Source organism: Caretta caretta, chromosome 6, assembly GCF_965140235.1.
Source record: "Caretta caretta isolate rCarCar2 chromosome 6, rCarCar1.hap1, whole genome shotgun sequence".
Lineage (NCBI taxonomy): Eukaryota > Metazoa > Chordata > Testudines > Cheloniidae > Caretta > Caretta caretta.
Window position 1 is genome coordinate 114,303,659 of NC_134211.1, and position 17,313 is coordinate 114,320,971.

Here is a 17,313-nt window from a genome sequence, read left to right on the forward strand (position 1 = left end):
ATACCCTCCATCGCTTAGAAGAACTACCAGGGTCTTTTTCATAATAAAGTGGTCAATTCTTTAATTTCATATCCATGTGAAGATGCATCCCCAATAACAGAGTGCCCGTTCGTATTCTACCAAGGCACTGGTTCCATACACTTGGGGAGAATCAATCCCAAAAATTCGCTTTCTGTAGCAGTAGAGTATTCAAGTGCTTAGTTTGAGATCTTATAACAATCATGGCCAAAATAATATAGCTGTAATATTTCTGTTATAACAAAGTTTGGTGGATAGATTTATTGTATTTAAGTGTAATCAGCTTCTGTGACTTTAAGAACTGTAACAGTCCAAACCCATTTTTAATAGCCTATGAAATGAACAGTCTTCTAAGTACCTTTAAATCTCTATAAACCACATTCTTCTCTGAATGCAGGTAATCCAGTGCTGATACAATCTCAGCTCCATAAAACCGAGCCCGGTCTTCAGAAAAGACACGCTCTCTTGACAAATGGAAAAACAACTACAACAGCAAGAATTTATTACATTAGAATGCACATACTTCATATACGCTATAGACAATCCTGCCTGGAATCAGATATTTACCCAGAAAGGAACCTTTTTCCCCCGGACACAGCTGTACTCCGAAACATTCTAAAAGCTGCACCATAAATTAAATGATTAAACGTAAGTGTAATAATATATTTCAAATTCATAGCTGCTCTATTTGACAATTTGATGTACTATTAATTTTTATCACTATATATAAACAACTAAAACAAATCAAATTATTTTCTTAGCTCGTTACTTATTAAACCAGATTTTTATTGCATTACTTTAAAAGCAGGAGATTCCTTATTTGACATAAATTGGATTTCTCTTCTTCTGAAATGTCTAACAGTATGTGTTTTCATTTACAGCTCTGTCCTCAAAGTACCGTGTGCTTTGAAATTATAATACAAAAAGCTTCAATGGTGTAGAGAAAGCAGCAACAAGATGTATAAACCTCCTGCACCAATAAAGACAGACTTTAAGATACTAGTATAATTTTTGTTAACTAGGGGCTCACCCCTGAATATCCTTACTCATGTATGTAGTCTAACTCATGTGAACAGCCCCACTGATGTAGGACTACTCATGTAAGTTAGGGCTACATATATGAGTAAGTTAATGAGGGCTCAAAGACAGCAAATCCTAACATGAAACTGAATACAAAAAAATATAGGAAAATCCCAAAGCCTTTTAACATGGTTTCCTTACCTCTCCTCCATTAGCATACTCCATAACAAAACACAAACGATCATGTGTCTGAAAGGAATACTTTAAAGCCTGAAACAAATTTAAACAAAGACTTAGCAGAGATCCCATATCAAGATTTACAAAAGCGCTTTCAGTGAAGTTTTAGAAACGGGGACAGAGAGAAAATACATTATATTGTAATATTTTATAGAAACTTCTCTCTGATACGTTCTTCAGCAGCATTTCTTCATCACTGATCCCATGGTGGTTTTACTAAAACAACATATAGGTCAGATATGGGAGTTTAACTAAAGTAGGGATCAATTCTGGAAAAACACACATGGATTAAAAAAAAATTGTCAAAGGGTTATATTACTATTGGACAGTTATATCTCTGTCCCTTCTGCTTTCTCTACTGCTGCTGCTCCAGGCTGACAGCCAGCCAGGGGATTGAGAAATTCTGTCAATATGCATTTACCATCAATTCACAAAAAACAGAACAGGCACGGAGAGTGATGAAATGTCATGAAGTGCCTTCATCCAGTTGTGTCATGTGCATTCCTGCATCACAAGTCCCACCATCTTGTTTGCCACACCCTTGGATTTATTTTGTTTGGGTCATAACCCAGGCTTATAGCTAGGTTTTCAAGCCAGGCAGTTGCAGCCCTTTGCTTTGAAGATATATTTTGATTTATGCAAGCATACTTTTATATACAAACAATTATGTCAATCTGGTGGCACATTTGAATCAATAACATCTTGTGCAGGAAGCGAGCATCAGATTTTGGGGTTTGTCAACTCTGACAGTATTCTGTAATAAAAAGTAAACAAACATATGCCATACAGTATATTTTCAAAAGTGACCAATGATTCTGGGGGCCCAAACTGAGACACCATAAAGCATCTCTGATTTTCAGGAAGTGCTGAGCATCTACCCTCTGAAAATCAGGATCTTTGAAAGCGTCGCAAGTTGTCCACCCCAAAAATAAAGGTACCCCAAAACACTACTTACTGTTAAAAACCCAGACCTGTGAGACTTGTTTTATAATCATGATAATAAGGAGGAAAGCCGTAGCTGTCACAATGCTCAATTTGCTTACCAGATGTACTAAAAAAGGAGGAACACTTACTGTCAAGAATGGGTGCCTCGAATTCTGTAAAACCCGGTTTTCTGTCAGCGTGTGAGCTACTTCATCCTGCAATGCCACCCAGAGAAAGTTATCAATGCAATCACTAAAGAACAAGAGTTCGATTAACAACAACAAATACGTGGTCACATACACAGGGTAAATTGCAACCCTGAGGTCACTCTTTAGAAGCTAGAGGGTTACACCAGGGGTGAACTGGGCCCAGAATGTTCTAATTTACTCACCTTTGCAACAATAACTTCCTTCTTCAGGATTTTCATAGCATAATATCGTCCAGTTGCTTTTTCTTTGACTAGAATGACCTTGCCAAAAGTGCCTTTTCCCAGTAGTTTAAGGTATTCAAACTCATTCATGGTCTGTTAAAGATATTTAAGTTAAATATAGGTCATGACCAACTTCATAATACATGTAAATACTGTCTAAAGTAGATGAATTTACTGTTTTGGTCAGTTAAAATGATGTATATACTGTTTATGATTTGCTTCTAGAGAGTTAAAATAAAAAACTAGTTCTTCAAAAAGAATAGGATTGTTACACTTCCAAGGATATGACACTTCAAACCCATAGAATTAATTAATAAAGGAAAAACTCTCCTCCATGTAACTGAGAATTTCTTCACATGAAATAGGTAAGAGCCAAAATAGGTGTTTTATTCACGCAGCCTGTGTCAGTGCGCAAGCTTGGGAAGGCCATCCACATCTCATTCTAAAGATCTGTCAGTCTGATTCCCACTCTGATATGAAAATAAGTCTCCCCATATTTATGGAGGATCAGCTTTGCTGTGACCCACGGAACAGTGCCAGAAAATGTGCAGAAACCACACTGCACATAGACTATCTTTCTCTTTCTTGTTTGTTTTTCTATTAAAAAAGGTGGAGGGAAAATAGGAAAGGGTTTGTCTCTTAGATCCTATTCCAGCATCTTCAACGGACAGTGCCAAAGGGGTGACAGAAGATCTGTGTATCCAGGGGCTCACAAGTTCCTTGCTAGAAAGGATTATGAGATGCTCCTGATAACAGCTTTCTTGCTCCCTGAAAGCATGATGAACTTTACTCCCACACTGTATGCTCTGCAAGGACTGTTTTAGTTCACTTTGAAATGCATTAACAAAAGCAAGACTGCACTTTTGGTTGTGTGGGACAATTGGTTTCAGGATTTAAACCAGGGGTACTCAATTTTCTTTGTCAAGGTCCACATTTCTTGGTCAAAACATAGTCAAGGTCCAGACTACAGAGAAAATAATTCAAAAACAACAACGATAATAAGAAGTAAATAAAAAGATGTCAGGGTCCGTTCAAATGCGTCTGGCATGGATTTGGCCCATGAACCACCTATTGACTATTCCCGATCTGAACAGTCATTCAGACCGATCCTTGCTCAGAATGAATCAGCTCACTAGAGCTGAGAAACTTTCCACCACCTCCATGACACACTAGCCAAGCTAGTGAGGTCCAGTCCTTTTAAAATTCACCTGCAGCATCCTACTGGAACCCTCCGACAAGATGCTAAGGGCCCAATTAGTAGGGGTCATATTAAACTGATGGCAGCCGTGGTTCAGAGTGGCATATGGGTAGTTGCCCAGGTTGGTATAAATTTAATTTTGTAGCATAACCAAGCGTCAAAGCATACGGTGCATGTTCATTAATGATGCAATTTGACAGGCATGATCCTTTTGCTGTTCATTGTTTTGGTTCATTTTCCCAAAACACAGGCACAACTCTGGAAACAAATGGAAGTGAGAGGGGCAAGGGCACAGAAGAAAGCCTTACTATAATTTACAGAGTAGGATCTTCTCACAAATAAATATATTGCTATGGGGGGAGGGGTGTCTTAATGGCTGCCTCTCGCTTGGATTCAGTATACCTAATAGTGCTCCTCCCCTTATAATTATTCAGGATCTAAAGGATTACTAGCTGACACTGGACTCAAAGCTTGGAGCTGTGGCATTAGCTAGGTGTGCACATGTAACAAGGTTCCCTTTAAAAACACTGATCCTGCTATACTAACTTACCACTTTATGTTTTGGTTTTGTCATAGAAACTTCCATTTCTTCAGCACCTGAATTATCACTAGGGGAACCAGATCTAAAATCCATCATTTCCTCCTCCTGTTTCTTAAGGCTGTCTGCTACTGTTTGGATGGCTTTTGTCCATTCTTCCCTGAGAAAATGTAAGCAATGACATTTGTTATTCATGACCTCAGATTACCATCTGCCTCAGCAAGAGTCAGAAAAACATAAAGCGTGATTATCTGATAATGTCAAACCAGTTCAATGAATGGTGAAAAATCCCATGTGTTTTTAGATGTAAAAGTTGGTGTTCAAAAAAACGCTTTTAATGTATATATCCATTATTACAGCTATTAATTGTTTTACAAACAGGAGATGACTCAAGTCCCTGGAATATGAATACAATAACTAGGACCTTCAATATATAGCAAAATTTCTAAAATGCACATTCAATCTTTAGGGCAACACATTGTCTAAGGATACACACATTACATCTCAACATTAGGCCTGCCAAAGCCAAAAAGCTACAAGGCACCTCCACAGCACAGAGCTATTTAACACACCCTCGCTTTTTCACAGTACATTGTAACAAAAACATGCAAGAGTTCGACACATAGTGACAACTCATGACACACTTATGCCATTTTTTAAATGAATATACGTTTTCCAGTACCAGATAACACTGCCCAGGGTTCTTGGGCTATCAGAGAGGACACTAAATGTGTTGCAATGCTTGTATACAATATACAGCGTTTAACAAAATATCTCTGCTTTTGTCAGTTGTTCTCGCCTGCTTTGAGATTTCCCCCCGCCCCCAAAAATAGTACTTTTGATCTGAGATGCGGGTACTAGGTTACAGGAACTAGGTTACAGGAACGTGTCCACCATTGTTTCAGCAATGGATGCTCTAGTATCGCGCCCCTATTCCTTTGGAGACACTCCAATTGCAGTGAAAGTGTCCTGTGGGGAATTTTACACTGTAGGAAGCTACTGGAGTGAATGTTCTTGCCATTCTGGTTCATTTCAATGCAAGTCTACCAAAACAACAATTCGCATACAAACAATCGCTTATTTAAGTTGGTAACTGTAACCATGTCAGGTATTTTCCCTCATCCCTACCCCCAACTTGCTAGAGAGGCCAAAACAAAAAATAAAGTGGATTAAGTTTGGGTATCGGTAGATTGACAAAAGTGGTAATTAGCAGCGAAGGAAAAAGTGCTGGGTTTTTTTGGTGAATCTTACGAGGTTTCTACTGAGCACTTACCTACATTAAAAAAATGGGTCAAGATTCAGTTGGTGTATTAATTTACATCAGTCTAGCCACAACTTTTTTCCTAACCTGGACAAACTGCAGTGCCTTCTACTTCAAATAAGCAGGTGAAGGTGTACTCAGATAAAAAAACCTAGCCGACATCTTGACCTGCTCTGTCAAGTTAAAAGGTGTTGCAATATATACACACACTAGGAAAAAGATCATGGTTAGGAGAGGTTAATTAACACACCCGGGCCTGCAGACAAGCCCTTAGGAGATGAGCTCGCTATGTCCCTAATACACCCAAACTCTTGGTACCAATGGACAAGAGCCAAAAAATGGAAGTTTGATATTCTAAATGGCTGCGAAAAGCCCTGGAAACCTATTGGACTGGCCCACTTCTTTGTCCTTAAAATAAAATTTGCACTTGGTAAGCAGTATTCACCGACTGAAGCCAAAATAGAGCTGAAAACATGCTTCCTTTTAAACTGTTTCCATAGACTTCATTTTCTAGATTTATTTACAGCACAATTCCTGACAAAGAACAGAATGAAGCCAAAGGAACCACCACTGAGAAGCTGATGAATTTCAGAAATCTTTGCTGAATGACACTGCTCTGCCAATTAACATCAACACCCACATTTTAGCAACCTATTTATTCAATACTGAAACAGCTACATGTGAAATGTCCTGCGATTAACAACAACATAAATACTGCACAGGACTATCCAACTTACAAAAGATTTTCAGAAGTGTTTGGCATTGGCCTAACCCTGCTCCCACTAAGTCACAGGTGGTAAACTCCCAGTAACTACAATTGGAGCAGAGATAGACCAGTGCTGAATACTTCGGAAAATCCCTCCCTACAGCTAGACAGGGAAAAGTAATTAAGAGCATTTAATTCTAAAATTCTGGATAGAGTGACTCTGCAGCACAGGCTCCCATGATTACATCCAAAAGATCTGCCTAATAAGAAGAAAGTGTTAAAAATGTTTAAGATGCAGATACTGCTGTGTCCACTTCATCATAACATACAAATTTTTCAAATACGCCTCCACAACTGCACCTCCAAATATGCACTGGAGTGAACACACTAGAGTAAGTAGTTTGCAGGCAGCTACACAGAATTTGGGGAGATATGTTTCCCAGGTGCATTTTGAGGGGCCATTGAAAAAAATTAGCTTTAGAAAGTACATCTTTCAAAACAGCTGAACTTCAGTTTGAAAAATAAAATAGGGAAAAACAAATACAAGGTCCAGGCAAGAGAGAGTATCTGGCATACAATTCTAGTTAAAAACATAGCAGCTGCACCGGCATTTCCTTGTAAACCCCACACTCTCGCCTTGCAGTACCTTGAATTTTTCACTGTCTGAATAATACACTTGTCCTATCTAGTTTCTTTAGGCAAATTATGTTCAATTTAGTATTCTCTGTCTGAAGAATATCTGCCTATCCTCAAAGAGGGGATGTGGAGTGAAGATAGCAAAACCTGTGGATTTTGTCCAAGCAACCTTAACTTGCATGATCAACCCTTGTTCAGAAGATCCTCAGACACTGGAGTCTTGAGGTGAGGCCCTTGAGATGCCAAGTGGTCACATCTGTACACGGAATAATAGTTTCTGAACAAAGGCACAGATTTTTCTTCAACATTAGGAATGCCTGTCTTTATGCCCCACCTCTAAACATTAAAAATAACCATTACAAAGAAAACATCCTTCCTCCATTTGTGTTCACATTTCTCCATTTCCCTCTTAAAAGCAGCTTTTGGGTTTAAAGGATAAAAGGACATTCAAGCTACTTCTACTTTTAAGTCTATTTTTAGATCTCTTTTACTGATTTTGGGTGAAATGCCACTGACTTCACTGGGGCCAGGATTTCACCCTTAGATCCTGTCTACACTGGTGGAGGCATGTAGGCTACGTGTAGCTAGAAGCCACAGTGAAAGGCAGTCTGTGTCCACACTCAGTGCAGTGTATAGCTACACAAGGCAGCGAAAGGTTCTGGGAGTGGGGAGGCAGTGGGGAAAGGTTCCTGCAGATCCCTGCTGACGGAGCCTTTCCCCAGGCAATGCAGCAGGAAAAGGCTCCAACAGCAGGATGCTACACTGCTAAAAATGGCAGTGTTGATGTGGAAAGCGCTGCGTGGGCATCCAGAGCACCACATACAGTATATACCTTGGGGTTCAGGTGTGTAGGGCACTCTACTCGACTCACCTAAGCAGTCTACACTGCTATTTATACCCATGCTAGCTGGGCGTGCAGTGTGTGTATTCTACATGCCACCGCATGATGATACACCACTGATGTACCTTCAGACTATCTTCCAAATGTATGTTGCAGAGATGACTAGTATTAGCATTCCAGGCTGTGATGCAGGCAGGGTGGATTTGATTTAACCATAGTTTTACATAAAAGTGCATTCTTGTTGGTTGTTATAAACTTAATACATATTCTTCACAACTCAGAGATAGATGTAGGTTTCATTTTTAGAAGGTACACACTATTAATTTTTAAACAGTGACTTATTTTGAAAACTTTTCTGATTAGTTTTACAGCTATATTAGAAAATGAATGAATGATTAGTTGGTTATTTCATTTACCAAAGGTAACTGAAGCAGATATTTATGAAGTCATTGGGAGGTGAACTATCATTAATATTTGGAGGATTTTCTTGCCATGCTGTATGAGGAGGAGAACATCACTAGACAGACATTTAAACTGTTCTATTTAACTAAAACGATGTTAAGTATTGTGGATTTTTTTTTCAACAGCAAAGATATAATATTTTAACAAAAAAGCATATGTCCCTCGCTTCTCACATTTATCTCCAGACTTCTTCTCCTTGTCCAGATCTATTCTGCCCCCAACAATCTTCTATTCATTCAACTTTTTGAAACTTTGCACTTTTAGAGAGAGGTAAGGGATTGACTCTGTGTACACAAATTTGCAGAGAGACAATAGAATTGAGGTCTTTTATTTTTCACCTCTATATGTTATTTATTTATTTTAAAACATTTTTGCTGTTAACAAGCATGTTACCTCTGGAGACATAAATCCATAATTTGAGAACTGAAAAACTAAGCATCTCTGATGGTATCTTCTAGACTGAGCACTCAGTCCCATTGGGTAGATAGAAAGATTAACCTAAATAATCTATACAGAAGCTTGGGGAACCCCATACAATTGGGTCCCTAATCCACGAACTATTGGAACTCAGTTACAAAACTTTTCTTAAACATTACATGAATATATTGTCTCATACTCATATAGAATTAGAATGTATAATCCCTATTCCATGGTGAGATATCTCTGAGCTATAATGTATCTTAATTAAAGCTATCTTTAGATAGGCTTTTTCCTCAAAAAGCATTTTATAAAAAAAATCTGATTTAAATTTAAAAAAAATCTGATTTTTCTGATTTTTTTTTTTTAATCATTGATTTTTATCCACCCTGGATGCAGCCTTTCTAATTGGTTGGGAGGGACGAAAGGAAGACTGAAATGCAATCTCCCTGAAATGGACGGTGTCTCATTCATTTTTGGGGCCATCTGCTACAAAGTGATAAAAGAAAACACGTAATTTACTTTTCTTTGCTTGAGTTTGTTTTCATCCTCCCCATGTCCTCATAACAGAATCATAAGCCATTAATATGACACCAACTGGAATCAATGAATGAAAGACTAAGTAGAAAATAAGCTAAGAGAATCAGGTAAAAATATGTGGAGGTTAAAGACAAATATTGTGCCTGTCATACATAAGGGGGGGCTGGGATTTTAAATACCCCACAATGATACCGGGGAACAATCTAAATTCAACAGCTGAACAGCAATTTAAATATTTAAACAGCCAGTAGCTGTAAACAGCTACGCTGGGAGTCTGTTCTCTCAGCAGGTAAGAGATCAATTCTCCACTAGTCAGAGTACAGGATACATTCTTTTAGCTCTGTTTCCTTCAACAGCTGAAATACAAGTCTCAGGCAGCAGCATATTACTTCTTTGTCATCACTTTTATCATCTTATTTACATAACCCATTAGCAGGTGGTAGCAATACAACTAATTTGTTCCTTAAAAAGGTGTCCTCAGAAAGGGTCAGTAGGCGGAGACAGCTCAACTCTGCTGGGATTTTTGTTTTGCTTTGTGCTGACCTCTCCCCGTAATCTCAAGGTGGGAGAACCTTTATTTCTTACGCAACGAGAGCCCTGAAATCAACAACTCGCGTGGGACTGAGCACCCATCCTCTGAAAAATCAAGCCCCTTTATAAAGGTCTCTCAGGTTGGACTACCCCAAAATTGTGATATCCATGATCATTTGTACTTTTGAAAACGTAAACCTATTAGATTCTAGACCTATGTCACTTGAGAAATCAGAGCTTTCGCAAGGACTGCACTAATAGCGCTGAACATTCACATCTGCTTTTGCAAGTAGTTTATGTATTAAATATGAATGAAACATACCGCTCCTCTAGAGTCTCCACATGAAATGTTCTTTCAATTACTGTGGTCCACTGGAGGCATCTAATGATGAATGTGTTTGGTTTAGGTCGTTCTGTCTTCATCAGCTGGCATTCTACCACAATCAAGGAAGAAAAAGTCATGGTACATAAGCAGGTTTAAATAATCATTTGTCTTTATTCTTATCTAGCAAACTGTTGCAATTAATCAGCCACAGAAATCTCTAAGTACTTCTTTAGGAGACATAAGACAGTTTGCTATGCTGATGAAACCAATAAATAGCTAGTCATTTAAGCTTTGCTTGAACCAAGTTCTATTTAGAAAGCCTTCAGAGCTGACCAGCCATACAGGGTAAGGCCACTAAAGAGATCCAAACTCAGGTCCCACATTCCCCTGACCCTGTGGAGCAGAGCACATGACAGGGGCAGTTCACAGTGGGTCTGATTACTGCATCCACTGAGGTTAATGGCAAAGCCCTCATCAATTTCAGTCACACAGGCTCAGGCCCATAGCTTTGAAGAAGTTAGCAGAGAGTTTCAGAGTAGCAGCCATGTTAGTCTGTATCCGCAAAAAGAACAGGAGTACTTGTGGCACCTTAGAGACTAACAAATTTATTTGAGCATAAGCTTTCGTGAGCTACATCGGATGCATCGGATGAAGTGAGCTATAGCTCACGAAAGCTTATGCGCAAATAAATTTGTTAGTCTCTAAGGTGCCACAAGTCCTCTTTTTCTTTTAGCAGAGAGTGTGTTTGCAGTCCTTGTTCTACAAAGGCCCCTGTGGCTAACAGAAAGATCAACAAAACAGTCTCTGGAGGAAAGAACCTCCAGTCCTCATTACCTTATCATTATAAGGGGCAGATCACAAAGGGGCATTCTGAAAAGCACCTTCTTAGCATAAAAAACACCCAGAGAATGGATGTGCAGACACCCATGTTAAACTCTGGTGACAGCTTTCACCCCTGCAGATACCACAACACAATCTAAACTAACAATTCCACAGAAGTAAGGATCATTTCATAACATCCATAAACCATAAAGTGGACTCCTTATACCGTCATTCACACAGCACTTTCTTCAGAAAATTATTTCTGCATCTCTTAGGAATAAAGTGGCCCTTTTTTTCTTTCTTTCAAAGCCACATTTGGTATTTTATGGCCATTCCTCATGAGACAGACAGCTTAAGATCCTTCAAATTTGGGGCCGACACTGATCCTCATTAATAGCAGAATGGCTGCTGTAAGCTGAACAAACTCAAATAAGTTCAGCTAAGTAGCAATCTTCAGGCTATTTTAAGACATTTTTTGTACCTAGTTTTCTGAATTGCATTCAGCAGAGCTCTAATAATAATAGAGTTCCTCCTTCTAATGGAAACCTCAACCAATTGCCCAAATAAAAACAAAAAGGACCAAAAAAAAAAAAAAAAAAAAGGGAAGAGTTGTTGAATGTAGCTGTTCTTGTTCCAGTATCAAGTCTCTTGCTCTGCGCTTTCTGAAAGCGCTGCCTCATTATTATTTGGTCCTAAAGTTCTAAATTAACTTCACAGTAAACAAAAGGCCCTATAAAAAGTCAAGAAGACATCTCTACTTACTACTAAAGCTTCTAACAGGTTCCACCTTCAGTAAGATACAATTTAGTAATGTGTACTGTCACTCTGGATCCATTCTTTTCTTAAGAGTATACACTCTAGCATTGTGAGGCAAATTTTATTATTGTGAAAACTTAGAGCGTCCCATTTTAAATTCAAGCCTTTAATTAGCACATTGTCTGTCAGATAAAATATTTACTGCCAGGGTATTTGGGTTCTGTATTTTTGGCAATATATTTCATGCCTCATTTGCTGCTGAAATTATAAGCTTTTCAACAAATCTGCATTTTTTATCACAAGAAAATCTAATTTTTCTTTAATAGCATGCTGACGTTATACTGTGTCCTACTAAAGAACTGCAATAAGAAAAGAGAAAGTTTATTAATGAGTCATGGAAAGGTTTTAGTGTGATAAACAGCACTTCCTCATTCCCTAGAAAAATGAACATTAAAGAACCACCACAAACAGATGCAGTTATGCTTTTATTATGCTGCACCCACCTCTACTGCATGTGCTCCTGTAGCTGCCACAATCTTTTAAGGAACTATAGTTTACACTGTATATTATGATAAGAGTTAGCATGGTCCAGTGGATAGGACTCTGGAATGAGTTCTACCTTTGGCTCTGCAACTGACCTGCAGCGTGACCTTGGGCAAGTCACTTTACCTCTCTTTGCCTGTTTCCCCTCCTATTTTTAGTCTGTTTTGTCTAGTTAGACTGTATTCTCTTTGAGCAAGGACTATGCGTTTGAACAAATGGAGCACTGATCTTTGCTGAGGCCTCTAAATACTACTGTATAATACAAACAAATAATAATACTGGCTATAGCTAATGAGATTAAAAAATTGTGAGTTGTCTGCTATGTTTACCCTGCAGCTCAATATTATTTTTAAGAGACTATTAATAAAATTTTTTTATATGTATTTAGTCAATGTCCTTGTCATGGACCCGCTTGCTACACTACTTGATATCTATGAATAGATAATTTCAGCTAGTAAATATTTCTGTAAGTCACCATAAAAACAAAAATTAACTATTTAACTTCAGCATAACAAACTATGCTAGGCTTTTCAATACAGAGAACTGGACCAATTAAATATCAACACATTTCGTCTAAATCAGCACTGTCCATTGATATTTGTTAAGCTTGCTGATCAAGCAATCTTTAACGCATGCAGCAAGATGAATAATAGAGATTTGTCAGTTAATAACCACTATAATTCAAATATGTCACACAGAAGTGTTTTGTTTGGTGAACAATATGCTGTCTAATTACTCTGCTCAATCATAACAGAACGTATCACAAAATGCAGTAATCTTTATTTTTAACTTGCATTACACTAAAGTACTGTACCACACAGATTTTTTTAAAAATTAATCAAGTTACTACCCAATTTCCTCCAGACATAGCTGAGTCTCCTGGACTTTATTTTATCAATGAACCCAGGAAATACCTCTTTTAAAATAAATAAATAAATAAAAAAATCTTTAAATCTGACAGTGCTCTTTGTGGTACTACTCAGGACAGGTTACCATTTTTATATGTCAGTACAGCATCATGCACAGTACAGCACCTATAGCACTCCATAAATAAAAAGTTATTACTGGCCCTATGATACTATGGATGACTGATATCACATTTTTATGTTCTGATATGAAAACAACCTCATGCCTCCAATATCAGCTGAAGATCACCTGCACACTTAGAAAAAACAATCAGTCCTGTCAAATGGACCCATACCACTATTCCCCATTTGCAACGAAGTCTGTACTATAAACTGCAGCCTGTTTAAAAAAAATGATGTAAACTATTCTCAAGAACCTCTTGATTCTTTCTTGGCATTTGGTCTTAAAATAAGTAGGACAGAGAAATTGTTTAACAGGAACAGACACGAAGGCATTCAAATGCAAATGATCATTTTGTATTTGAAAGACACTTAGTATTATCCTAGTGACTTTCTAAAATGTCACAATATTTGCTTCCCTAGCACTTAAGCAAAAGCCAGATTATTTGTGATGAAGGTGTCAAACTCTGCTCCCTATTTAATGACATCACGTTTTAAACCAATAATGTCAAGGAAGACACCTTCGCTCCCCACTTTTTTTTTTTAATTAAGAAAAATTAAAAGGACAGACAGTAAGAAGAGCAGTCTGGTGAAGAAGAGATGGTTTGAAAAGGCAAATAAGGAATGTTATGTCTCATAGCAAGCCTTCTCTCTGTGCTACTGGATAGACCTAATCATACAATACCAAGGTGCAAGTGAGAACAGAGTTCTGAATGCCACCTTATGCCCAGAGTCAGCAAGGTATGTAAATTCATTGGACCCTGGAGATCGCTGATAAAATCAAGTTATCTACTGGAATCTGATCACCTTGTGCAAAACCAGAACACTGATAATTCTTGGCCACAGATACACAGTCCTGCCCATAAAACTACTACTAGTTTAGTTGGGCGCCTGCAGTTGTCATATACCAAATGCAACAAAACCTCTTATATTGAACATAGTCCACTCAAATTTTGATGACAGGAAAATAATCTGTTCCTTGTAGCAGGCTCTTCTCTATTTCCATGTTAATTTTTTCTATAAATTACCTCTTTCAGATGCATAAAATTTAAAGGAGGGTTTATAATCTAATATGGAGATGTGCGTGACACCCAGAGATTACCATCACTATGAGTTCCACTAACCTAAGCTGTTCATAGCAATAGAATCTATTTGTTATTTGCCTGCATGATCTCTGGGGTGTTTTACATTATTTCAGAAAAGATCCGCATGAACACTGATTTGCTAGAAGGTCTCTTACCTAATCTCTCTTGGTAGTGCAGGAAAAACAAAATAAATTACCAATAAGAACAGAGATTCAACCCTGCAAATCTGTTGGAGCTGCACACTCAGATGGATTAGGCATTAGTTTTGATGGAATAAATTGAAATCACCAACAAGTATTTTATGGGAGGAAATTTCCAAATTGTATCCTTGAACTACACAAACAGGTGAACGGAGATTTCAAAATGTACAGTAGGCAAAAGAGAAGCAGGCTTTTTCTTTTTTTCCTTTTTTAAATAAAGATAAGACTGATTTTACAGAGGCGGCTTTTCAGACAAGCTTTCACAGACAGTGATGGGATCAAAGCCCATTCCATCTGAAGCATGAGAGTCTAGCCTGATCCTAGAGTAGTGAGGGACTTGCAGATTGCAAAACTGTAGATGCAACTTATATTTCTGCATCTACTGTGCAGAAATGTGGTTAGCATTGGACCCACCGTCTTATTTATTCTTCCTTGGGGGGGCGGGGAGGGGGGAATCAAACTCTTCTCTAATACCATCTGCCCCCTTCCTTCAGTGTGTTATTCTCACATGTGTAGCAGGAGGTGCAACTTATTCACAACAAAACTGGAATACTCAATATTTGAGTTTTTGCATTTCATTACAAATATGAAAATGGCCCTATTTTCATTTAAAACCTTTTCTTCTGGAAGATTAGACCACGGAGTGAAAACTGAGCTGTTTTCTAGTGAAAAACATGAAGATTTCAGGCAGCAACAGAGTAATTTTTGAGCAAAAGTAGTTTTGCCATGAAAAATCTGCAATTTCACAAGTTTTTGACAGAGAAAGAGCCACTTAGTTGAATTTCACTAAATAGCAAATATTTGGAGTTGTGAAATTACTGAAAACAAATTGAAAAGTTTTTATGTAACACTCTGGGGCAAGCCTGTCCCCAGTTTTGCTAGTATCAACCTTCCCTGAGCCACTGCTAGCTATGTGTATCCCACTGGCAGAGTGAAAACAGTATTTTGGGCTGTGTTCTTCATCTGATACTTGTAAAGGAAGCTTGAGTTAACTTTATACATTTTGGACGGCCCTTTACCCAACTACAAGCATGCTTCACAGACTAAGACTCCAATCCGAGACAAATGAAAGTGGGCGATCAGATTTGGGGGCAAAGAGAGAGGTCTGAGCAGGCTCAGAGAGACAAGAGTGTAACATAACTGGGCCTCCAATGCCAATAGTATGCAGGTGATTCCCAGTTCTATTTAAAGTGCCAGAGCTCAGTGCCTCGATGACAAGTAGTTGAACAAAGCTAAATCTGAGCAAGATGGAAGAGACAGTCTAGTGAGATCTAAATAGTTTTTTATACCATGCTCATCATCATAGTATCTGAAAGCCTTCCAGTAGAGCATTAAGCAATGTGCCCACACATTGGTCAAGTGTTTGTTCTCTCACTCTCATCTCAGAAGGAGAAACATGTGCAGAAATGTGTCTTATTTTGGTAGGGTTTTTTTTACAAAATAAATATGCCTGTTGCCATGTGTTTGTATTAGAGAAGGCAAGATCAAATAGGCGTGCCTTGCACTTGGAGTGGAAAGTGGTGAGGTTTCTGTCTCCCACACGGATAACCTTTACTCTCAATAATAAGGGTCCCACTGGGCCAAAAGAGCGTAGTTGTCAATGATGGTCTTTGTCCCAGAGCTTTAGATGGTCTTTTAGGTATCCTGAGTCCAGGCCATGGAGCGCTTTGAATATAAGGACCATGCCAGTGAATTTGACTTGAAGCCAGCAAAGAGTGTAGGAAGTTGTGATGCGTTCATGGTAGTTTCAACAACTAGCCCAAACTACAGTCACTGCCTCGAGCAAAGATGTCTGCCGGTTGATCATCAAGATAGTTTGCAGTCTTGGGATCCTCTTGGACTCTTCATTGCCACTGTATTTCCAAATACCAGCAGCTTCCAAAAACACTTTTCCTCCACCACCCCATTCTTGCCAGGATGATACCCCTTATGGTGGACCTGTGTCTGTCTGTAAGATACTCTGATACCATGACAATTAGCTTGTTATACATGCCTAGACCAACAGGCTTGATCTGCCAAAAATTCTCAGAACCCTCAACTAAGGAATAAGTTAACCCCTTCTGAATGAGTTATGGAAGAAAAGCAGAAGAAAGGAGGTAATGCTCACCATTTTCAGACCTTAGCATTAACATTTCCTCTGTAATTACCATAAAAATATAGTTAGCATCAACTTAATGAAGGTGTTAAAATCTTCAGGGTACATATCAAGTGCTTGAAAAGACAGTCTAGGACTTTGTCTACACTACGCACCTTTTAGCGACACGGCTTTGCTGCTACAGCCGTGCCACTAAAAGACACTCAGTTTAGCCACTGTTTGTCATCAAGAGAGAGCTCTCCCACCCACAAAAAACTTCCATCCCCAACAAGCAGTGGTAGCTTTGTCAGCAAGAGAGCGCTCCTGCTGACAAAGCGCAGTTTACACCGGTGCTTTTCATTGGCAAAACTTTTGTCTTTCGGGGGTGTGTGTTTTTTTTAACACCTCTGAACAACAAAAGTTCAGTTGCCAGTGTAGACAAAGCCTAGGATTTAATGGCTTTCTGCTGCTTTCTTTACTTTTCTGACCTGTAAGGAGAAATCAGCATAAAGAGGGAAGCATTATAGGCTCTAGAGGAACAGCCGTGTTAGTCTGTATTTGCAAAAAGAAAAGGAGTACTTGTGGCACCTTAGAGACTAACCAATTTATTTGAGCATGAGCTTTCGTGAGCTACAGCTCACTTCATCAGATGTGTACCGTGGAAACTGCAGCAGACTTTATATACACACAGAGAATATGAAACAATACCTCCTCCCACCCCACT

The 17,313-nt window shown here is 38.6% G+C and overlaps 1 protein-coding gene across 4 annotated transcripts in view; it reads right to left on the reverse strand.

Annotated features, from left to right (window-relative positions):
• AKT1 (AKT serine/threonine kinase 1) overlaps positions 1–17,313 on the reverse strand; it is a 109,950-nt gene that overhangs the window by 37,381 nt on the left and 55,256 nt on the right. For all 4 annotated transcript variants that reach the window (XM_075129915.1, XM_075129914.1, XM_048853621.2 and 1 more), the window contains 6 exons: positions 10,082–10,193; positions 4,378–4,525; positions 2,591–2,722; positions 2,349–2,414; positions 1,240–1,308; positions 377–502 (listed from right to left, as the gene is read on the reverse strand). In XM_075129915.1, the coding sequence (XP_074986016.1) occupies positions 377–502; positions 1,240–1,308; positions 2,349–2,414; positions 2,591–2,722; positions 4,378–4,525; positions 10,082–10,193 (653 nt within the window). The remainder of the gene's footprint in view (positions 1–376; positions 503–1,239; positions 1,309–2,348; positions 2,415–2,590; positions 2,723–4,377; positions 4,526–10,081; positions 10,194–17,313) is intronic.